General features: G+C 37.8%; 2 protein-coding genes across 4 annotated transcripts; both read left to right on the top strand.

The window, feature by feature from the left end:
- The first annotated feature begins 232 nt into the window (after nucleotides 1-232).
- Nucleotides 233-21,432, top strand: ift88 (intraflagellar transport 88 homolog). 3 transcript variants are annotated; one of them, XM_044019016.1, is made up of 26 exons: nucleotides 233-426; nucleotides 976-1,038; nucleotides 1,139-1,198; nucleotides 1,379-1,432; nucleotides 1,651-1,714; nucleotides 1,958-2,027; nucleotides 2,646-2,736; nucleotides 3,078-3,182; nucleotides 3,308-3,410; nucleotides 3,722-4,068; nucleotides 4,431-4,501; nucleotides 4,618-4,704; nucleotides 4,940-5,039; nucleotides 6,181-6,186; nucleotides 7,218-7,304; nucleotides 7,435-7,621; nucleotides 8,460-8,568; nucleotides 8,682-8,832; nucleotides 9,576-9,691; nucleotides 10,104-10,156; nucleotides 10,289-10,354; nucleotides 11,116-11,222; nucleotides 15,278-15,350; nucleotides 16,768-16,791; nucleotides 20,601-20,708; nucleotides 20,805-21,432. In XM_044019016.1, the coding sequence occupies exons 1-26, from the start codon at nucleotides 346-348 to the stop codon at nucleotides 20,924-20,926; spliced, it is 2,505 nt and encodes an 834-aa protein (XP_043874951.1). In that variant the 5' UTR covers nucleotides 233-345; the 3' UTR covers nucleotides 20,927-21,432. The 3 variants fall into 3 exon arrangements, with proteins under 3 accessions (XP_043874951.1, XP_043874954.1, XP_043874952.1); XM_044019019.1 differs by lacking the exon at nucleotides 16,768-16,791; XM_044019017.1 differs by lacking the exon at nucleotides 6,181-6,186.
- Nucleotides 21,433-23,056: 1,624 nt separating this feature from the next.
- Nucleotides 23,057-24,012, top strand: il17d (interleukin 17d). Its single transcript, XM_044019389.1, has one exon. It carries the CDS (start codon nucleotides 23,680-23,682, stop codon nucleotides 24,010-24,012), a length of 333 nt encoding a protein of 110 aa, XP_043875324.1. The 5' UTR covers nucleotides 23,057-23,679.
- The last annotated feature ends 858 nt before the right edge of the window (nucleotides 24,013-24,870 follow it).

The following is a 24,870-nucleotide window of genomic DNA, read 5'->3' on the forward strand; positions in this document are numbered from 1 at the left end:
TTCTCGATACCACCGATTATTTCAAACATTATACAATAATATTACAGTAAAGCGCTGACATTTGTAGAACGTGTACGATTTTGACTCTACTCTTGTATCTTAGCAACGCGCGATATTGGTTTTAAGCCAATCATACACCCGCTAAATTTTGATTGACACGTAAGTAACCAATCAGAAGCTAGAGAAGTAGAAATCGTCCGCCTTTGCCGCTTGGCACTGTGGGATTGAATCACTAGAACGACAACATTACAGACACCCTTTTCGTTGTGACTTCGCGAATAACTGTAAAAAGTGATTGTTTTTCCCATTAAAGTTCCGTGTCACTGTTTCTGTGGTTGAACCGAGATGGAGAATGTGCATCTCGTACCGGAGGACGAGGACCTTTATTCGGGTTACAACGACTATAATCCCACATTTGACTCCGAGGTGAGTTAGCAACTATGCTACAGTCACCTAGCTTACAGCTCATCGCCTGTAATGTACACAACAATAATATGACATATAACTGTTTACGTGCTTATAAAGTGGACTTTGAGAGTGTGGAATAATGTTTTTTTCGAAATAAACTAGTTAACACGTAGGTAATGCAGTGCCTGGATTAAAAAAGTGTTTATTTAATGGCTCTGTGGGGGTTAAAAACTGAAAAAATAATGTCTATAATAATTTATTTGGCCACTGCAATAGAGAGCTGAAGCATATATGACATATATTAAAAACGCAGTTGAAACAAAAAGCCAGACAAACCGAGATTGAAGTATTTATCAAACTGCCCTCTGGGTGGCGTTAAAGAGCTGCTGCTATAACAACAATACCATTTCCACTGAAGCTGTCTCCATTATCCGATTTGTATGTTTATTTATTGCATTGTGTGATTCATGTGAAGTGTTTATAAACTAACCTCTGAAGCTAAAGACAAAGCTTCACCTCTGTGGACAAATAATAACAATAGTTATTATTGTTTTGACAAATTTCAAGGAGTTGGAGAATGATGTGGGCTTCCAGCAAGCAGTCAGGACGAGTCATGGAAGAAGACCCCCTGTGAGTATGGATTATATATAGTTCGTATGTGTGTGCACACGTATAAAGAGAGTGAGACTGCTATTTTAAAATCTGTGTGAAAATGTCTTAAACTTTCTAGATGACTGCGAAATTTCCTGGCACTGCCATTGGAGCTCGACCTTTAGCTACTTCATTTGGTGTAAGTTCAAACAAGTTTACTAGTTTTTAATCAGAAAAAATCTGCACATTAAACTTTTTTGTCTCTGTAGTTTTCTCTAAAGTCTGACTCAATATTACATAATAACAACAACACTTTTAGCTGTTTTTTCATTAATTAAACATGTCCTAATTATTCTCTGTACTCGGTTGTTTCATGAAGCCTCGGATCCCTATGACCTCTTCTATGGGCAGACCAGTAACTGGAGCTGTACAGGTATATATTGTTGTGTATATAATATTGTTTCCATATGTATACATATGCAAAATAAAATCACTTTTTTTTGTATTCACAGCTCAGATGATACCTTGTAAATAATGATAGCTCACTAACAACATCATTCTCATTAAAAAGAAATGTTATTTTATGTGAATTGAAATGTGTAAATGAGGAATATCAGGCGAGTTTTCAGTTTTTATTGTGTTGTGTGACAGGATGGAGCCGCTCGACCGATGACTGCCGTCAGAGCCGCTGGTTACACGTCCTCTCTGACCCGTGGTGAGTTTAGAGATTATATGATCAGGTACTAGTATGCAAATCTGTGGCTACTATGTGGAAGTTTGTTTTTGTAATACACATACTGTAGATGTCGAAAGTTGTTGTCATCATGTTTTAATACTTTATTTCCCTCAAGTATTCTGAAGCTTTTGTCTCATAATTCTCTCCCTACTTGAATGAATTAAATGGTCTTTAAGAACAGACTCTAACATACTTATTATTATCTGTTGTGTATTTTTTTAGGATCAACCTTTGACCCTCTGGGCCAGTCCAGAGGTCCCGCCCCTGCGCTTGAATCAAAGAATGAGGACACGTGAGTCTTAAAACTGAGCAACAAAACATTATCATTCTCAAAAAAATAAACAGTTCTCATAAGATTGCACTTCATATTGGAACTATAAATATCACAGAAACTGTACAATTTCTGAATTATAAATGAACAAGTCCAGTATATTTACTATATATACTGTATGTGGCTCTGTCTATTTCATCAAATAACATAAACTAACATAAACTGTAGAGTTAAAGAATGTAGCTGATGTGCTCTTCAACATAAAAGTCCAGATTCTTCGTTTCAAAACGTTTAATTAAAGATTTTCTCAATTACAAAACACACATGTTGAAACCCCAGTGTTCTCTCCAAGCTCCTCAAATTCAATTAAACTTTCTTAACAGGCACAGACAGTATCGTAATTATCCAGCCAATCAGAAACTGGCGCTGGTTCCAGTCAACAATGAACCAATTAAGTGCCAAATATTCAGCTTTTGCAACTCAAACCAGTCAAAATACACTCAAAACTGCAGTATTTTACAAGTGGTTCAAACATTGTATTTATCTGCCCTGATGAGCTGAACTTCAATGTACTAATAGCTTCATGGTTTCTAACAGCGTTATCTCAACGCTTTGTTTCTGTTTCCCTGGTCTTCACAGGCCCGAGGAGAAGATCAAGATCCTGGAGAAGAAAGTGAACGACCTGATCGAGGAGAGCTGCATGGCACAGAGCATGGGAGCCTTACAACTGGTCAGACTCAGAAATCATGCAGTGAACACTGATTATCTTTTTATCTTATAGCTCTAAACCATTTAAGATTTTGTCTGAGTCCCATTTGATCAAATTTAAGTTTGTAATAAAGTTTTTTACAGATCCATCAGCAGTTGTAATAAGTTGGAACGTTTATATTCAGTGTACTTCACTGAATTAGGCACAGTAATACAAGAAAATTAGTTGTAATCCATTATAAATGAAAAGTGACTGGTCAGCCAAAGTACAAACCTTTGTGTGTGTGTTGTTGGTGTGGTCGTGTGCGTACTGTTCGTGTCTCCTCTAATGGACTCTGTGTCTCCTGTGTGGTGATTCTCCAGGCTCTTGAAAAAGCTAAAGAGGCAGGAAGGAAGGAGCGAGCCCTGGTGAGACAGAGAGAACAGTCTGGAAATGGGGACCACATCAATTTAGATCTCACCTACTCAGTAAGTAAATCTTCTTTGCAGTATTTTTTCAGTGTTGTGAGTGCTTTGAAATGCACCTAAAATAAAATGTATTGTGAATATTGTAACTGTTATTAAACCATTTTTAATATCTCTGTTATTACCAGGTTTTGCTGAACCTCGCCAACCAGTATGAGAACAATGAAATGTACCCAGAGGCTCTGAACAGCTACCAGGTCATAGTGAAGAACAAGATGTTCAGTAACGCAGGTGAGAAGACTTCACTCAACTTCACTCTGATTACAGTGATGTGTTTGCTTCAGTGAAAACACCACAGACGACATGATGTTAAAATGACAAGAATTAAGAATGTTTCTCACAGGGATTCAGATCTGATTATACCAACATAAAAAAAATAAATAAAATTAAAATCATTTAAATGAAATGTCTTCAACATAGAAATTAAATCATTTGACATAAACACAACATTAAATCCACATAATCTTGTACTGGGATTGGTTAGTAATTATGAGCAGGGCTGCATCTAACTTCAGATTATCTCTTTTCTCTTGTTCGTGCAGGCAGACTGAAGGTCAACATGGCCAACATCTACTTCAAACAGAAAAACTACCCCAAGGCCATCAAGTTCTACCGCATGGCCCTGGACCAGATCTCCAACGCCCACAAGGAGATGAGGATCAAGATCATGCAGAACATCGGCGTGATCTTCGTGCGCATGGGCCAGTACTCGGACGCCATCACGTCGTTCGGACACATCATGAGCGAGAGCCCCAACGTCAAGACGGGCTTCAACCTCATCCTGTGTTACTACGCCATCGGCGACCGCGAGATGATGAAGAAGTCCTTCCAGAACCTCATCTCGGTGCCGCTGGGCGTCGACGACGAGGACAAGTACATCCCGTCCAATGTGAGTCACAAGAGACACATTTAAGAAGGCAGTTTACCTGCTATGTAGAGTGGTTTTATATAGTAGAAAATGTATATATATAATGTATTCTCCACAAAGGGACCATGCTTCTTCTCTTTTATTTAAAGTTTGTGAAATATACTGAAGAAGAATTAGATTCTGTCCACTTTATAACAAAAGAACACTGACCTGGTCGCATCACGTGACTGAAAATGCTGGTTATTATTGGTTAAATAAGTTTATAAACTGTTTTCTATAACTGAAGGTAAACAACGTTTTTGTTCCTTTTGATCTTCAGAAAAACTAACCCTTTCACTTCATTAACCTCCTCTTTTTTTGTTGTTTTCTTTTACAACTTTCAGGACGACACCAACTCAAACATGGTCATCGAGGCCATTAAGAACGACAAGCTTCACCAGATGGAGAGAGATCTGTAAGAAGAAGCTCACACCATACAAGCAACACAAACAAAGAAAGAAACTATATCATCATCTCAGCTTTATAAAACCAATTTAATATGTCTTTAATTTCCTTTTGTTTTCCTCATAGAAAGTCTTTGGCTGAGAAGTTCATCATGACTGCAGCCAAACTCATCGCTCCGTCCATCGAGGCTTCGTTTGCTGCTGGATTTGACTGGTTTGTCACTGTCATGTTTTAATTTTCATTTTTTATCTTACATCTATAATACCAACACTAGAGGGCAGACAATATACAAAAAATGTGCTCCCAACTTAATTATAGAACTAAAATATACTTGTTTTAAGGGTTAACTTTTATTAAGTTTTATTGATTTCTTTGTTAAATGAAGCAAAGTAACCAGAAAATATTCACATTTGAGAAGATAAAAAAATCTGTGTGTGTGTGTCTTCAGGTGCGTGGACATGGTAAAGAGTTCTCAGTACGTGGAGCTCGCCAACGATCTGGAGATCAACAAAGCCATCACTTACCTCCGACAGAAGGACTTCAACCAGGTGAGTGTCCTCTTCTCAGCGGCATCATACCACTCCATCATACCAATACCACTCCATTGTGTGTTCTTGTGTCCGTGTAATATTTTTACCCAATAATAATAAAGTTTTAGAACGGAATAGAGGTGTGAAGTTATTCACAGGATAACCTAACGATAAGAGACGCACGGTCCACGATACCAATAATATCATGATACAACGATACTGTGATCATCAATAAAATATTGTAGATTATCGTATTTCACAAAGGGCGACAATATCCTATATGTATATATATATGTATATACCGTCCCCTCGCACTGAACCGAGAGTGGAAATAGTGTGAGCTTAAATCATCTAATCTACAGAGGTTTAAAACATAACATTTTATCTTTATCTAATAATTATCATTATTATATGTTATATAATATATAATATGTATATATATATATATATATACATATGTATATACTGATTATGATTACCTAATGTAATTCATTGACAAAGCAGATGGACTATTATGTACAGTAGGTGTCCACGGCTAATCTATTGACTGCCTATTTGTTGTATAATCTGTTTTTGTTTAGGATTTTAAGATGCTTTACAAGTCTTTTTTTTTATTGTTTACTGCTTTTCTGTATGTAAATATGTCTTAATCAGGTGAGTCTTATAAGATTTTGTTAAATTTTAAAGTGTTGAAATCTGAAAATGTATGTTAAATCAGAAACTTATAGTTACTTTTTATCATCGATAGATGCCTTTAAATTCAGTGAGTGGTATTTCCCCTGGTAAAATACAGATTGTTATATGTGGGTTATCTGTGTTTTTGTTGTACTTTTATTGTATTTTTAGTGTCTTTTTTTGGTTGTTGTGTATGTTTTATTTATGTATTTATATATATATATATTTGTGTATATATATATATATATATATATATATATATATATATATATATATATATATATATATATATATATATATATGTATATATATGTATGTATATATATATATATATATGTACACAAACAGACACACACAGGCAGTATATGTGAGGTTTTCCCTGCCGACGCTGTCTCTGCAGCTTCAGGCTCATGTTTTCCACGTCTCATTGCCCAACATTCTCTCTTGCTTTTGTCTCGTTTTCCCTCCCATCTGCATGCCTAAGGTTGAGGTATGTGTCCCTTCTGTTTCTATGTTTGGTTGTTTTTGTTTTATTTCCCCCCTCCCGTCATGAATTAAGCATGAGTTTTTTTGAAATAACAGCCACGAGAACTTCTCCGGCGTCTCCTGTGACCTACAGTAGTGAACTAAACTGTGTTTTTACACCTGCTGCATGCGTGTGCTGCTTTTAGAGTGTCTGCAGTCTGTGGTGTCGGTGGTGGTGAGAGCTGCAGCATCAGCGCAGCCGTAGCCAAGATTTCAGCTTCTCAAAAACGATGTTTTCACTGTAATACTGACAGAAAAATCTCCCCAGTGAGTGACGTTTTATTTTTATTTGTGTAGCACAAGTAGGAAATTAAACTAAGATGCGGAATAAAATACTGTAAAAGTAATATCTAAACACTGGCTTAACTATATCAACTACTTTGATAATCGATTATCTGGTTTTAGAGCTTCTTAAATGTGAATATATTCTGGTTTCGTTGCTCTGTTTTACAAATTAATCATTAAAACGGAAAGATTTTGGTTTATGGACCAAATAAATACTCATAGTCGCAGGTCTAAAGTATTTTTTTGAAAATATTAGTTTCATTTCTATGATATCCATTCCTAAAATTCTGTAATCTGGATTTACTTTGTGTTTCTTTTGATTTATATGTTGTTTTAGGTATTTGGACTACCAATTAAGGATTAATTGGTTATTTGGTCCATAAAATGTCAGAAATTGTACATCAATGTTACTCAAACCTCAAAATGATTAAGTTTTAATGATTTCTTTGTCAAATGGAGCAAAGAAAGCAGATCATATTCACATTAAAGAAGCTGGAAAATCAGAAAACATATTTTAATCAATAAGAAAAACACTTAAATCAATTAATTCTGTGATGATGGTCTGTGTGACCATCTAAACAGTTGACTATTTAGTTAGTAATTGTTAAGTAATTGATTAATACACTTGGACGTGTGTTACATACTGGGGAGACTATAGTCAATGCAGTATTATAGTAAGAAACTAGTGTTTTTTTAAATGTATGTTATCAGGCAGTTGAAACCCTGAAAACATTTGAGAAGAAGGACAGCAGAGTGAAGAGCGCTGCAGCCACCAACCTCTCGTTCCTTTACTTTCTGGTAAGTCTATTCAATGATTAAACATAACAAACAAACTAGCAATAAATAACTCTATATTTAAAATAAATGATATTTAATAACACTAAAGTTTGTGTACGAGCCGATCTCCTGACTTCCGCCCCTCCACCAGGAGAAGGACTACGACCAGGCCGACCGATATTCCGACCTTGCCATGAACGCCGACCGCTACAACCCGGCGGCGCTCATCAACAAGGGCAACACCGTGTTCATCAGACACGACTACGAAAAGGCGGCAGAGTTCTACAAAGAAGCGTTGAGGAACGACTCCTCCTGCACTGAGGCTCTCTACAACCTGGGTAACGTTATTATACAAATACAATTATACATACGTGTACAATTATGAGTTGCTGAACTGCCTCTCTGCTGTGTAATCTGGCTTTTTAGGAGGTGAAAGGTGAAAACAGCTGCAGAATAAGTCTTGTTTTTATTGTTTTCAGCTTTTCTATAGACACATTTTTTTATGTAAAACTAGAGAAAGCTGTTAAAAAGCACAAACTGCTGACAGACTGCTTATTTTCCCACAGTAACAGTACACTCCTTAATCCACATCTGTATCCAGATCACCACCAAAGTCTTGCCAGTGCTTCCATGGACCACAGTCTATGTCCCCCTGAATTAATCCAAATCTGTCCCTTATTTTTTGATTTCTGTTGTTCACAGACAGACACACAACAGCTAGAAAAGTGTTAAAATCTGAAAATAAACTGACAATTGACTAGCAAATAATTTTGTTAGGATATAAATTGCCTAAAATTCCTGGCTTTTAATCATTTTTTAGAGAATGATTTATGGTGTGATGACTTGTTTTCTGGAAAGAAAACAACAAAATCCTCATTAATGTATCATATTTATTAGTTTTCCACAGTCTTACATTAGAGCTATTTAACATTAGATTGGAAATAAATGACTGAAACGCCATAATTTGGAATCTTTGATTAATATGGGGAATCTGTCAAGTGGTGTAACCATCATTCAAGGAGCCATTTTGTTTATATTGAGCAGGAAATGCCACATGTTGCATAGTAACTCTTTAAAATATTCAGTCATATTATATTTGTACAGCAGGGTCAGAAGTGGTATAAATATAAATATCAACTGCAGCTGCTTTAAAGTCCCTCCGTCCACTTGCTCCAGGTCTGTCCTACAAGAAACTGAATCGTCTGGACGAGGCTCTGGACTGTTTCCTGAAGCTCCACGCCATCCTGAGGAACAGCGCCCAAGTCATGTACCAGCTGGCTCAAGTGTATCCTGCCTATAAGACAGTGTCTCCTTGTCAATGTGCTTGATTCAAACCTGAAACCATCTCACACCATTTCTATATTAACACTTTTCTGGTCCTTGACTCGACGGACTCAGCTATGAGCTTCTGGAGGATCCGCATCAGGCGATCGAGTGGCTGATGCAGGTCATCAGTGTAATCCCCACTGACCCCAAGGTGCTGGCCAAACTGGGAGACCTGCATGATGGCGAGGGGGACAAGTCCCAGGCTTTCCAGTGCTACTATGAGGTACAGTAAGAGAATGATACTCAGAAATCTGTGATAGAAGCAGACTCAAAGATGTGCAGCATCTGCCTAGACCGGTTGTGGTGAAAGGAAAAAGATGCGGGACAGAGAAACGTGCTTCTTAAGACAGTCCTAATATTTTCTTATGTAAAATAATGTTTTTCATTCAACAGTAGCATGAATTGTAGTAAAAATATTATACGGATATCAATTTTAATCATAATGTAACATTAATGATGACAATACTACTAATAATAAGAATAGACGCACTTTACTAATCCTTGTAGGGAAATTCAGTCGTCCAGCAGCTCACAAAATAGACAAGTTAAATACATAAATGAATACATAAAATGCAATGCAGTTAGAAAAAAGGCATAAATAGCATAGCAATGGACCAGTAACATACACGTCTAAAACGTCTAAAATGTAGTGAAGATTATTGCACAAGGCTGCGAGTATTGGCCGTTATCTAGGACAGAAAGTGACATTTGAATCTGGATCCTGCAGCTCTGGAGCCATAGGTACTGGCAGAGCAAGGACAGACTCTGAGAGGTTATTATTAATTATTATAATAATAATAATAACAATAATAATAATAATAATGATAATAATAATAGACTCACAACTGGATCTGGATTCTGCAGCTCTGGAGTCACAGGAAAGAGATGATAATAATAATAACAATAATGTAAATAATAATAATTATTATTCTGAAGAGTTGTGATTGTCCCTGTGTCACTCTTTAGTCTTTCAGGTACTTCCCCTCTAACATCGATGTGATAGAGTGGCTCGGCGCCTACTACATCGAGACCCAGTTCTGTGAAAAGGCCATTCAGTACTTTGAAAGAGCCACACTCATACAGTAAGTAACCACTATTTATTTTACAGTGCTCCAGATCATAAAATCTTACTAAAACTTTTGATAATTAAAGCATCGGGCTGTTTTCACTTCATATAACAGCAAAAAGAAATCTGTCAAATGTTATTTTACACATTTTCTGACTACAGACCTTCTTATTTCATCTCATTGTTTTTGTATTTTGTGTCTTTTTTTCATTAAACACATAACTTAGTTCTCATCTGGAAGCAGTTTCTTTGTAACTTGAGCAACGGGAGACAGATGATTCGATTTAGTTTGCCTTCCAGCTGGATTCATAATTGGAATTTCACTTATCTATTTATTTATTTTTTTAATTAAAAAAGGCAAAAACAGTCTTGGGTTTATGATTCTGTGCTCATGTTCTGTGGATGTTTTTGTCCGTTTGTTTTCTCAGACCAACACAGGTGAAGTGGCAGCTGATGGTGGCAAGCTGCTACAGACGAAGTGGTGAGAATGATTCTGTTTGTTTTATCATAAATATCATATCATTTATCTATAAACGATGTGACGGTAGAAGAGGTTATTGGGAACTAGCAGTGAATTTAGCTTTTAGCAGATATGTTTTTCATTTCTTCACAGGAAACTACCAGAAAGCTTTGGACACGTATAAAGACATCCACCGCAAGTTTCCAGAAAATGTGGAATGTAAGTCCATCCTTTTCTGTTACACACTGTTTGTTGCATGTAGCTCTTTTAAAAAGTGGCACATACTGTCATCCACAAACTTAAACAAGGTACAACAAGAGCATAAAACACAATAAATCATGAAAAAGTGGTAAACTCTTGTTAGATTTGTTTGGATAAAATGCACGTCTAAAAAACATAAGCTTATGTGACCTCAGTGTCTGGGATGAGTCGTGAAGATGGAGGAGCTCAGAGAGGGTCCAAAAGCTTTAAAAACCAACAATAAAATGTTAAAAAAATCAATCTTAAAATGAACAGGAAGACTGTGGAGGGAGATCATCAACACAGGTATGATGTGGTCCCTCTTCTTTATCCCAGTTAGTAGGCCAGCAGCCGTATTCTGGACCAGCTGGAGGCGTTAGAGAGATGACAGGTGTGAACCCATATACACCTGAGGTGTTACAAAAGTGTGGATCAGACTTTCTAAAACTTCAGGAGGAAGATAAGTGCTTACTTTGGCGTTAAGCCTCACCTGGAAGGATTTACCAACCAAAGAAATCTGCCTCACTGTCAAAGTGGATGCCAAGACTCCTAACTCTATGACCTCTCTTCCCTGTTCCCGCTTCATTTTTAACAATAATTTACCCTAGTAGCAGCATAAAGAAAGAAAATGGGATAGGGCCTAAAATGGAACCCTGGGGAACACCACAACCAATCAACTCAATCACAGTGTAAAAGAACATAATAAAGACATTAAAATGTTGTTGTGTGTTCACGCTCAGGTCTGCGTTTCTTGGTGAGGCTTTGCACAGACATGGGACTGAAGGAGGTTCAAGAATACGCCACCAGACTGAAAAAGGTGGAGAAGATGAAGGAGATCAGAGAACAGGTATGAACATGGAAAATATGGCTGGTTATAGTCGTATGGATGTAGCTGATGTAACTAAATATATGTAAGGAAATACTGAAATGCACCAGTTAATACTTAAAAAGAGAAACATATTTTCGGTCATTTGTGCAGAAAAAAACCCTCAACATTAAGACCTAATGAAGAAAAATACCAAAGTAAAATATTCTGGAATGTTGTGTCCAGATGGAAAAGATTTATGTGTGTTTACTTCACTGAGATTAATTTATACAAAACAATCTAAAAAGAGTGTGTATGCTTTAATGGTGAATCTCATGAATATCAATGTATTTTGCTGTCAGTTGAAGACGTTGAAATGTGTTTTTTTCCTCTCGTTCCTGGCGTCTTGTGTTCATTTCCTGGACAAGAACACAAACACTGGTCTTTTTTTTTCTGACGTAAAGTTGGTCAGCGGTCACTGCTCTTGCAGAGACGCATGAAAAACAGCTGTTTAATTATGTATTTATTTATTTCCTCTCCTGTTTATTTGAGTCTGTGAATCAAACCGCGCTGAGAGGAGCTTTCACAGCTGCTCTTCAGCTGTTAAACACCTGCCTGGTTGTGTTATTCACACATATGATGATGCTTTTACAGGTTTTTTTTGGGATGTTTAGGATCACCTGAGACTTCTGAATGTCTTGGATAAGTAGAAATGAAGCATGTGCTTCCTTTTTAATTCTAAGATTATCCGTGTTTGTGTTTAATTTCTTGCGCACTGCTATATAAATAAAGCAGGGCTGGTTTTCCACCTAAACATAGAGCGACTATGGAGACAAACTCAGAGTGCGGAGGGAGAAAAACAGAAGTCTGTAATTTTTAAACAGCAGTTTCCTTGGGAACTGTCATAAATAGTAAACACTAACAGCGTGCTAATGCTCTTTCTTGGGAGTGATTTATCATAAAGTCGTGAATAAATCATATGGGAAACTCTCGCGTGAGACCTGGAAAACAAACACCCAGTGCATGAATGTGGAGGATGGAGCTTAAGAAATAAAGAGTCCTGAATATGAAGGGTGTAAATCAGAGCTTTTCATTTCCAAACTCAGTCAGAGCCATGTCTTCAAACCAAGAGATTTGACATTTTCCGCAGCCAGTAAAAACTGCAGGTGATGATACATGTAACCCGAAGACAGAGCATTTAGGGTGCTTTTTTTTCCATTAACTATGTCAAAACGACATATTTTCAGAGGCTATAAGAATATATGTGCAATATCGAGTGACTATATGAACACATATGAGCAAAAGTAATTTACCAGGGTTAAAATTAGCATAAATGTGCGTATTGGTGTAATTTTTTTAACTCTTTAAATTTCGTCATATCTGACACAGGAACATCAAAAATGCTTAAAGGCTATAAAATAACCAGCTTATTGAATCTGGGGTAGTAGCAGTAATGTTTTTCACTTTGAAATAAAAAAATATTTTGGTCACCTGACCCAGGTGTGACAATTTAAATGCATAAAATAAAAAAAATGAAAGAAATAAAGGAAAAACAAATAAAACGGCATGAATTCTGAGATTAAAGTCAGAATAATTCTGAGAAAAAAATCAGAATAATTCTGAGAAAAAAAATCAGAATATTTCTGAGAAAAAATCAGAATAATTCTGAGAAAAAATCAGAATAATTCTGAGAAAAAATCAGAATATTTCTGAGAAAAAAATAAAACGGCATGAATTCTGAGATTTAGACCCTTTTCTCAGATTTCATGTCGTTTATTTGTTTTTTCTTTATTTCATTTTTTTTGTTAAAATTAAATATGACTATAATCCAGGCACATGTAAAATAATTCAAAAGAGCAATCAAACCTATCAGGCTACACAGATAATGCTGCCTTCATGGTCAGTACTAATGTAGGAATCTTTGAAAGTTGGTGAAATGTGTTTTTCTAGTTTTTAATCCAATTGCTTTTCAGGCCACATGTGGCTCCCAGGCTGGCTGTAAAAGTGTCATTAACCACTGGAACATATCGGCAAATTACTAATGAGCTGCTACAATCAGGCAGAAGGTAGAGGGCGCTGTCTCTCCAAACCAGTAGGGCTCACGGATCATTATGTGCCAAATATATTATTAATGAGTGCACTTTATATTATAAGAGCAGTGATTCTCAAAGACTGTATCAAAGACTGTGTTGTAAATGACAGGTAAATTTGTTTACCATTTCTAAACGTCATCAGGTGTTACATATGTGGCATTAAAATGAGTTGTTTACGTTAATAGGCACAAACTTGCTCTTGTCACAATTTATATTGTGATAGTTTGCCACATAGAAAGTTAAGAGAACACAGTTTTAGAGCACTGGAATACTTAAATATGTCTATTTTGTGTTGTTGATGTCTGGATTAGACGTTGTTAAATGTGTGTCATTTGCTGTGTGGTGGACAAAATCAATGTATCTGTTTAAGAATTGATGTTTATAGTACCATGGTACCATCATGAGCTTGTTTGGAGGTGCGTGTTATGCTAATAAGTGGCATTTTTTTAAAAAAACTCCACAAACACAGATTTATTCTATTTATTCATTTTTTTCACATTAAAACTTATATTGGGAAACTTTGAAAAGGTTTCTTGGTTTCACGTGGAAACAAGAAGCATAACTTTCTTTTTAGATAGATAGATTATTTTGGGGCACAGCTACACTTTATAAAGCTTTTATCATTGTAGGAGTGCCTAAATTGACATGGCCAGATTTCCATGTGTTAGACATTGTTGGAAAGCTTTGAAATCACAGTTTCACAATCTGTAAATAACTCAAAATGCCCCTCGGGGAGACTTGGCCCCGGTTTTTCCATGGCTGGCACAAATACCCAAATGTTTTTTTGGAATTTCTCTGCAAGTGACACTGTTTAAAAAATCAGTAGAAATGGAAACAGAATCGGACAGATGTGGTTTTGAACTTTTACCTCAAACACCTCACGCTATCTGACCTGCCATCGGTGTTTCCCCAAACTGAAATCCCCGACTTTGTGGTGTTTAATGAAGCCATCCATGTTTTGGAGGAGAAGTTGGAGGCTCACGACGTGACATCCTCCTCCTGCAAAAGTGATGGTGACATTTTAATATTTGTGGATCAAGTGCATTGACGTAAAAACATTTTTCCTCCTCTGATGTTTTCTGGGTGAGGTTAGGAACTTTTTTTTTTAGAAAACACACCAGCGTTTTTGTTTTTCAGACTTCACTCAGATGCCTCTGGCACCGAAAAATAACTAGAATACGTGTCTATGATTATTGGAATATTTTGTTGGGTGACGTTTTAAGTCCACTCCAAAAATAGATGACAGTCCTGTGAACTGGTCTGGAGTCAGTGTCAAGTTCTGAAGGGAGATTGGGAGCAACAGAGCCGTGTTCCCCCGGTCCTGTGGAGATGTTATATCAGGGCCAGGAACAGATGAGAAGGAAGACTTGGTCAAATCACAACCAGCTGCTCTTAAATCAGCCTCTGAGACGCTGCTGGATCAGAGTCACATTTCTGCTGAGACGCGGCCAAAAAAACAAAAAACTAAAAAAAAAGTCCCAACTCATGAATCCCAGACTTCTCCAAAAACTGAATGACAACAAAACAATAACTGATCCTAATATTACAACTGTATAGTTTATGGAATGACAACTGGGAGAATGATTGAAACTTATATCTATGAACAAGATTAAATCACCGCTGTAATGTTGTGTTTATGCTAAGTGTGTTATTTTTCCTGCTTAAATTTGTTCCTGCGGTTGACTTTCCCCAGTGGAACTGTGAGATTAATTCCTATGATATGTATGTGTGTATGTTTTTATACTGTTATTATGTCTAATTCCATTATTGCATCTCAGTGTTTATGATTAGCTTCTTTGTTGAGATGGTGTGTGTTTCTTAAATAGTTTTCATACCAGTTAAATGTGATGTAATTGATTAGAAACAGAGGGAGCGACAAATAAAGTATAAGGCACAGGCTCAGCTCTGGAAATAGACGTCACTACAGAAATTTAAACAGATTACAATCTAATTAAGTTTATTATTTCTTTCTAATCCTCATCTGTCTCTTTCTCTTTTCTGCAGAGGGTGAAGTCGGGGCGTGAGGGCAGTGCCAGAAGTCGGAGAGAAGGCAGAGAGGGCAGCGCTGGGAGTGCAGGTGAGTCACAGTGCAGTTTAGAGAGAGAGAGGGCGCCTCCTAATGGCTGTTCTCCAGTTGCCTATGGTGCAAAGAAAACTTAAAAATGTAAAGAATAATCACGATAAAGCACATTTCAATGAAGCAGAAGCTTTTCAGACATGGAGAGCTTTCCTGTATGTGCTTATCTTGTGGGAGGAGCTGGCAAGATTTGAATGCAATAGCTGGTGTTTGACCAGAGGGAGGCTAGATACACAGAAAATGTAGTTCTTGGGTTAAGTCTCTGAACAGGGACTATGTTTACGGTGTTAAGACGATCACAAAGTTAAAAAAATGATAAACGTAACAACAGCATATGTTGTAAAATTAACAACCTGGTGATAAAACTACAGCTTTTAAGGTTTAAAATAAATTAATTCAGTAAATTGTTTTTGCGTTTATTTGGAACCCCATTAGCTTCCACACAGAGGTATTTGCTAACCTGCTCAGAGTAATCAGCTCGAGTTGTTGAACGCGATGCATTCAAGGAACCTCGAAAATTTCACTTCCCGTCTGCAAACACGACAAACACTCACTAAATGTTTGCTGCTGCTGCTACCTTGTGGTCATAGATGCACTGCAAATTGGGTCATCACTGGAGTGGAAAAAGATGTGTTTTTTATAAAGGAAATCTGTCATGAAATCATTTGTTTTTAATCTTTTTTTAATATATAACAAATGTTCACGGTACAACTGATCGACGTTTCACAATCAGGGCGAGTAATCGAATACTCGTGTCCATCCCCGGTCGATATGGCAACGGCATTACAAACAGTCAGTAATCAGATCTACAGATGAATAAAACAGATGCATTAATCCTTTCACTTTAGCCGTTCATCTCCACGTAAAGAAGGAAGTCAGGGAAGCACATGAATGTTGAAGTATTTATGTACAAAACAAACAGATTCTGTCAGTTTGACAAACATCGCAGGCTTTATTTTAAATCTGAACAGTCCTTTGAATAAAGATAATAATGAAATTGCAGCGGGAGTGAAGCCAGGACCGTTTTAACACTCCCTCACGACAGATCCACAACAAACACAAAATACAGACACATTTTACTCCAGACTGGTTGCGACACAGGAAAACTGGCACGTTGGCAGTTTTCAAACGAAATCCAGACCAAGCTGAAGTAACGACGAGGCCGCGGCTTTTCCCTCTGTGTCTGTTGTCTCCTTTTAATGTAGTTATACATAAATATATGTTTATTTTTGACACCAACGGCTCCACCACTGCCAAGACCTCCATTAGTCCCCAGCGTCCTCTTCGTTTTTATTGTATTGAACATTAATACGTTTTTTTTTATTATTTCCTCCCCTGAATATTAAATTAGATTAATCCCAACAGATTTAAGTTGTTTAACTTAACTGAACACAAACTGTTCTCTCACTTCTCTAAGGCATTGCAGAGGATGTCAAAACAGGTGAGAAGAGGAAGGTTGTGAAGGTGTCTGAATGTGTGCAGCAGCATTTTTCCAGCTTTCTGTGCCGTTTTATTTCCTTTTCTCTGTCTGTTATACACTTTTAGTGCAATTTTTTACTCTGTTTATCTCTTTAGTTCTTGTTTTCTCCGTGTGTTTTCTTGCTGTGCTTCGTCTTTATTGCCTGTTTATTTCAGTCTGACGTTAGATCAGTGGTTCCCAAAGACTGGGGTTGGGAATTATTTTGGGTTCCTGAACTCATTTGCGTGATTTTTTCCCCAACCTTCTAGATAAGATTTATGTTTGTAAGTTTTAAATAACATTCATAAAAGTAAGATTTCAGTAATTTGGAAAACATCTCTTGGAAATTATTCATTTACGAATTCAAAATGGTGCTTTTGCCATCTTTAAAAAGTGGTTCCCCGTATGGAAAGTGGGGCTGGGCAATATGGCTATAATATCTCAGCTTTTTTCACTGACTAAACTCAATTAACGATTTTAATCGGTTTTATTTCCTACTTAAAAAAACAATCTACAAATGACAAAAGAATTTAATAAGTATAAGTTTTGCATTCACTTTGTTTTTAATTTCCCTTGTGGGATTAGAACAAAGTTTCCCTTTAGGATTAAAGTCCAACAAAATCCAAACCCTGAAATGAAACAAGCATAAACAAGATAGCTGGCCCTGCCATTTATCGCCCAGCCCTAAGAGAATATTCAAGAAACACTTTGTTGGATTATTCCTCAGAAATGACTAAGGGAAAAGAGACGGTTAAGTCGGATTGAACTTGTGGCCACTTGTTCAGAAGTGACTGTGACAGAGTGAGAGAGAGACTGAGGAAACCAGAGCTCAATAATTTCAGTCCAATAAAGTCTGTCATTTCCTCTCAGAGCGCTTCAAAACATCTGAGATCAATCAAATCGCCTTTTTATTTATACGACGCCAAACCACAATTAACATTATCTCAAGACCCTTGACGTAGCGATTCAGAGAAACGAGAAAGCACTTGCTACCACTTCATTTACCGCTCAACAATGAACGAGTTACAGCGCCACATACAGGCCTGGCAGTGTTTAGCGTCATTTCTGGGGGTTTCATGTGTTTGAAGACATTTGTTTTGATGCCATGTTTGTATAATAAGAGTTTCAAGCTAACTTGTGATGCAATAAGCAATAATACTGGCCCACAATTACAACATCGTCACGATGCAGTGATTCTGTGATAATCAATAGATCTATCACGATATTTGACGACATGAAGAGTATAAGATATCTCTAAAATGACAAAAGTGCAGAATTTGGAAGGGTAACTTCCTCTTTTCACTGCTGTTCTCCCACCTTTAAAACTGGTTAGTCATAGTTTAACTTTTCTTTTTCACATTTTTAGATTATTAACCCTGGGAATTAAAACTATTCTTTCAGCGTATCCCTCTGTAGGGGTCGCCACAGCGGATTACCTGCTGTTTTCTGATTTATTTGGGTTTAAGAGTACACTGGATGTGGCCCCCCCCTGTGGCTGGGGGTCAATTGTGAGCGTCCAGTTAACCCAATCAATGGATTGGGTACGTGGCCCCTAAAATGTTGATAGACGGTGTAAGAAAATTTAAAAGATTTAAAATAAAATGGGCTAAACTGCCCTTTAAGCACTGCAGTATTACACACTCTGCTTTTAAAACGTCTTACACCAGCTTCATACAAGGGGGAAAACATTCATCTAACTCTTTTTATTGCTTCAGAACGGTCCAAGTTGGAAATTGACTTTCAACAGTTTCCCAAAGAGTGAAACACACAGAACACTGGAAACTTATCTGCAGTGTTACAAACCGGGATCAGGAGTATTTTGACAGGCAGCTGTGATGTTGGCCAGTGGTCGGTGTTTTCTCTCCCACACACGAGGAGGAGAAGGGAGGGAAACGGCCAAACCTCTCCCAGATACTTGAGTTAATATCCTTGAGAGCACCTGAGAGTTTTCCCTCTTTTCTGTAAAGTCTGCGTGTTTGCAACGCTGTACGTTTTCTGTGTGTGTGCGAGCGAGAGATTTATTTTCTCACACATCTAAACCTGCGTCAGTGTTTGGCATTTTGAAACTGGTGGGGAGAAAAAAAAACTGCCTCGAAGGCGTCAGTTGGTCTGACCTTGTTTTCACTGTTCAAATAAATGGACTCGTTAGGTGTGAGCTTGAACTCGTGCTGTGTTTTTGAACTCCTCCTTCCAAGTTCATGCGATCATCCAAGAGGGGGATTTTCCAACGTCGACTCTGATATTCATCATCATCATCATCGACGTCCCTGTTGACCGGCTGCAGGAACATTATGTTGTCGAGGCTCACGAAAAACAAATCATCATTACAAAACTCTTACACGGGATTTATTGGGTCGGTCTGTCAGTTTTTAGCCACGTTGTGTCATCCCTGTTTTCCGGCGTCTCCCAGTTGTGTAATATAAAAGAGAAGAGAAAAAAACACACACACACACACACACACACACACAGACGGTCCAAGAAAAAGAGAAAGAAATGTATTTTCCAGTGGAGGTTTGAGTTTGGCAGCAGTTTGCGAAGCCTCGTGTGAGATGTTTGAAAACTGTGTGAGAAGGTGGAACACCGGGGCCTCCCCTCCCCTCTCCTTCCTGTTTTTCAGCCGCGGCTCCTGTCCGTTTCCACGGCGACCTGGCAGCCATATGTGATGGGCTGCTGTCTGTAATCATGTCTGTCCCTCAGCTCACCACAGAGACTTGTCAGCGTCTAATCTGAGACTTGAATGTAAACACAGTCTTTGACATTCTCCGTCACACAGTGTGAGGAGAAACTCTGTGTCCATGGCGAATACGAACTTGACTGATTCATTAATGGAGCGTGTTTTATTAGTAAATCTTGAATAATATGGTAGTAAACCAGCTTTTATTATATGAAAGTTATAACACACTTAAAAAATGCATTTAAGTGTGTTAAAACATTTATAAAATCTTTATATTTCACTATTATTACTGGACAGCACTTATGACTGTCTGGTTGTTACACGTGCAGATGATTCTTTAGTGTATATAACTTATTGTAGCCTATCTTAACTTACTTTATCTCATCATAGCTTAGCTTAGTTTATATAACTAATATTAGCTCAGACTGCCTTATCTATCTTAGCTTAGTTAATTGATATAGCTTATGCTAGCTTAGCTGAGTTTATAAACTAATATTAGCTCAGATTGCCTTATCTATCTTACCATAGTTGATTTATATAACTTAAACTAGCTTAGTGGAATTTGTTAAACTAATAGTAGCTCAGTCTGAGCATCTATCTTGGCTAAGTTTGTTTATATAACTTATGTAAGCTTAGCTGAGTTTATATAACTAATATTAGCTCAGCCTGCTTTATCTATCTTAGCTTAGATAAGGCGGGCTGAGCTAATATTAGTTATATAATAAACTCAGCTAAGCTAGCATAAGATATATGAATGAATTATGTGTATTAGCTTATCTCATTGTAGTTTATATAATTAATCACAGCTTAGCTTACTTTAACTTATAGTTTAACTTTATGTAAGTTTATATTATGTAACAAGGAGAATGGTGGATGAATGGTAGAGCGAGTCAAAAGGTTGAGGGTTTGATTCCCGGCTACTTGGCAAGACACTTAACGCCATGTTAACCTGACGGCTGTGCTGGAAGCGTGTGAATGGCTGTGAAAGATGCGTGACAGAGGCGCTGCACATACATGAATGTGAGTGAATGGCTGAACTGTAGCGTAAAGCAGCTTTGATTAGTCATCAAGACTAAGCACTTTATTTATCGTAGCACATCCCATGTGTTTGGTACAGACAGCAGCCACAGCAGCAACAGCACTAAAGGCGAGCGACTCAGCGCCAAGATGAGGTCACTTCCTGCCTCTAACGAGCCTTACGAGGCCAGCAACCAGAAAGAGCTCGGTGAGGAAAACGTCTGTGTCTCTCTTTACCGCTGTCATCAGTGACATAAAACAATGCTCTTAACTCCTTAAATCCTCTTCTCCTCATCCGGTGCAGACGCGTCTTACATGGACCCACTGGGACCTCAGATGGAGAGACCGAAGACGGGAGCAAAGAGGCGAGTGGAGGAGGACGACTTCGCGGACGAGGAGCTGGGAGACGACCTGCTGCCGGAGTAGCTGCTCCAATCTTCAAGGCCTGTTTTTTCCTTATACGATCTTTTCTTAAAGAATTTTTTGGTAAACACTGTATTGTGTATGAAGAGGTCTGATAGTTTTGTGCTGGGTTTATGGAAAACTCTTTAAAAAGAAGATCACTGACTGCAGCTTTAAATCTTACAGTTAACTGTCTCGATAAAAACACTCTTGTTCCAGCTGAGGAGTAAATGGACTGTGACTCCTGCGTTGATGGAAACGCTCACCAAGAACTGATAAGGCTGAAAATGTCACAACTTTATCCTCACATCACTTTTCCCTCCTCTTCAAATAACAATATTTCTCTGACAGCACTGGAGCGCGTCTTTATCCTGGGAAACTTCTGGAAAATCCATCAACAAAACACAACACAACCACACATAACGTTCTTTCACAGATGCTGATGTTTGTGCATTTGTACTTTTGTACCAACAAATGAATGTCTATTTGTACTATTATATTTATTTTTTCTTTATAAATCTATTTAAAAAAAAAAAAATGATATTGTGATATTATTTATTTTTATTAAAGGGATATTCAGGTTTTTAAGTGCTATTGTATAAGATACTGACATATATATATCTCATTTTCCCATAGAATTCTATTCAATTTTTGTTGTTTTTTTGCAACCAGCAGAGTCGCCCCCTGGTGGCTAACCTGCTCCTTCTAGGCTTCACTTTTCAAACTAGAAAGCTACGTCCATTCCTTAAGTACAGTCTGTGTTTTGATCGTATAGATGGAGGCAACAGAATGTCGACAAAATGGCTGATTTTCTTCACAGACTTTGGTGCAAGAGAGTGAGTTTTTTTACAGAGCAACACAAGCAAACAAAAAGAGCCTGTTGAAGGTCATATTTTTTAAGATATGGTCGAGTAAATGGACGTCGCAATGTGTCGGTTACTAACAGGGATATGGCGATTTATCAATTATGCATAATAATAATAATTTTGAGACCAAAATCATTCCGATAAACGTTTTCAGATGTAGTAATTGATTTAAATAACTGTCAGTTGCAGCCCTAGTTTGTAACACAAAAAACCCTTAAACTATCCCCTTAATATGAGGTTTTTCCTCAGATCAGACTGAGGATTTAGTGGAAGGTGAACTGATTTACAATCATCATGTGTTTAAAATGTTAAACCTTGTATAAATCTCGACAACATAAATTCACAGTGAATGTTTTTACTCAGTGACGGACCACTGTGGACTCGGGGACGCTGGATTGAAGTGGATCCAGGTTCTTTTTTTCTTCTTCTATTTTTAAGGGGATGTGGACTCCAGGATCCAGAGTACACACACACACACACAAAGTCTGGTTTCCGTGACTTCAGAGGACATCACATGGACTTACATTCAGTTCTTGGAAACTGTCTCTAACCCTTAACCTAACCAATAAAACACGTCTTCACCTTAAAATGTAGTAATTTACATTATGGGAACTTTTTGTCCACAAAAGAAAGACCAGTCCCCACAACACAAGTAATACCTGGAACACACACACACACACATTCTTGTCCAACTCTCTTAGTGAGGACACTGGCCATACTCTTAACCTTACCTTAACTTTAACCTAATCTAACCCTAACTATGAAGCCAGGTCTTTGGTCCTGATAAAAAGCCCTGAAAAATTATGAGGACCAGACAAAATGTCCTCACAAAGAAACATCTAACGACCAGGATTGGAAGACACTGTCTTAGTTTCGTCACATGGACAGACAAAACAAATCGCTAACTTTAAACCATAATGTCTAATCCTAACATGAACCGAAACACAATTAAAATCTTCATCCTTAACTGAAGATATCCTTCAGAAATTAGGTTCTGGTCTCCATGAGGACTACTGGTCCTGACAAGGTCAGTGTTTATGGCAGTAAAAGGGTCCTGAAGAGGTAACAAATACAAGTAAACACACAGGAGTGGGGACACTCTTAACCCTTAACCTAAACCCTTAATCTAAATTTAAAACCAAGACTTAATCCATCCCCAACAAAGTCATTTGCCAGAACGTGAGGACCAGACAAAATGTCCTTTGGTGTCCTCACAAAAACACACATACAAGAACTCACAGAGAAAGAGCGAGAGAGGGGGAGAGAGAGCGAGAGAGAGGGAGAGGGAGAGAGAGAGAGAGAGAGAGAGAGAACACTGTGGACTTTCACTTCTGTCTCGAGCTGCTCTCGTGAAGCTAGAGGACATTTTTATGAGCGGAGCTAAAGGTTTAAGGCAGTTCTTTTTCTGGGACTGGGACTCCAGATTAAGACTGTAACTGGGATTTCAGATTAAGAAGACTGGGACTTGGATTTCAGACCAGGGTTGGGACTCCGGGTTCAGTCAGAGTTTTCTGGATTACAGGGTTTCTGAGTTTGACGCGCGCAGAAGTTTCATCAGCAGAGAAACGGTTTTTGTCTCTGCGTCATTTCTCATCATTAACAGAGCAGCAGGTGTTAATCTGTCACTACAGTGATTATTTATTATTCTGGGACAATAATTACGACAGTGTGTGTGTGTGGGCGCGCGTGCGTTTTGTGCCAATATGTTCCTGTTGGCCGCGCACTCTCGCCGCGCCGCGCTCTCAGCGCCAGATCCGCTGTTTCCAGCGACTCAGTGCGTTTTAAAGGAGAAACGTGACTCGTTCTCGGTGAAACTGCATCATTAATTAATTAATTATTACTTTTGTTGTCTTCTGGAGAGGACTTTAAGTTTTTTTCTGTGGAAGCGTGTACTTATTTTTGCGCACGGAGATGCCGCGACAGCTCCGCTTCCTCCTGCTTCTCCTGCTGCCGCCGCTGCTGCTGCTCGTGTCCGGCAGCAGGTGGTCAGCGGTGGCCGTCAGGGTGCGGAAGAAGGCCGGCAGCAGGGGGCGGTCGTGCGCGGACCTACCGGAGGAGATTCTGGAGCAGATGTTCGGACGTCTGTCTGTGGGAGTGATGAGCGCGTTCCACCACGCGCTGCAGCTGCAGCCGCGCGACAAACACAACATGAGCTGCCCCAACATTTCCACTGCCACGCTGACCCACGGCAAGAGTCACCTTCCGGTCAACCTGCTGAGCGTCGCCCCATGGGCCTACCGGTGAGAAAATGTATGTATACATGTATGTGCATATATATATATATATCTATATATACATAAAGATGTTATATATATATATATATTCACACATGTATAGATGTTGTATATACTGTATATAGATGTTATGTATACGTATACATGTATAGATGTTATACAGTATATATAGATGTTACATATATAGATGTTACATTTCACACAGATATAGATGTTATATATATAGATTTCATATATATTCATACATATATAGATGTTATATATATTCACACATATTTAGATGTTACCTATTCACACACATATATAGATTTTATATGGAAATATTCATACGTATAAAGATGTTACACAGTACATATATAGATGCTATATTTTTCATACATGTATAGAGGTTATATGGCGTGCCATTTCGGAAATGAATATATATATGAAAATGGGAAAAAAAAGTCATAGTTTAGTATGTCGTCCAAAATGTCACAAAAAGTCATAGAATAGTATGTGGTCAAAAATCACTCAAAACAGCCAGTATGTCGTCTAAAATCAGTGAAAAAAGTCATAGTATAGTTTGTCTTCCAAAATGACTCAAAAAAGTCATAGTATAGTATGTCGTCAAAAATCTGTAAAAAAAAGTCATAGTATAGTATGTGGTCAAAAATGACTCAAAAAAGTCATAGTATAGTATGTCGTCCAAAATGACTCAAAAAAGTCATAGTATAGTACGTGGTCAAAAATCAGTCAAAAAAGTCATAGTATGTCATCCAAAATCAGTTGTATGTGGTCAAAAATCAGTCAAAAAAGTCATAGTTTAGTATATGGTCAAAAATCTGTCAAAAAAGTCATAGTTTAGTATGTCGTCAAAAATGACTCAAAA

This window comes from Solea senegalensis, linkage group LG2 (genome assembly GCF_019176455.1).
Source record: "Solea senegalensis isolate Sse05_10M linkage group LG2, IFAPA_SoseM_1, whole genome shotgun sequence".
In the NCBI taxonomy this organism is placed as follows: Eukaryota; Metazoa; Chordata; class Actinopteri; order Pleuronectiformes; family Soleidae; genus Solea; species Solea senegalensis.

Excerpts from the sequence above, each read along its gene's own strand:
- il17d (XM_044019389.1), top strand. The coding sequence starts at position 23,680 with ATGCCGCGACAGCTCCGCTTCCTCCTGCTTCTCCTGCTGCCGCCGCTG.
- ift88 (XM_044019016.1), top strand. The coding sequence starts at position 346 with ATGGAGAATGTGCATCTCGTACCGGAGGACGAGGACCTTTATTCGGGT. Across the intron at positions 7,622-8,459 it reads TGAGGCTCTCTACAACCTGG|GTCTGTCCTACAAGAAACTG; the intron begins GTAACGTTATTA and ends CACTTGCTCCAG. Across the intron at positions 11,223-15,277 it reads TGAAGGAGATCAGAGAACAG|AGGGTGAAGTCGGGGCGTGA; the intron begins GTATGAACATGG and ends TCTTTTCTGCAG.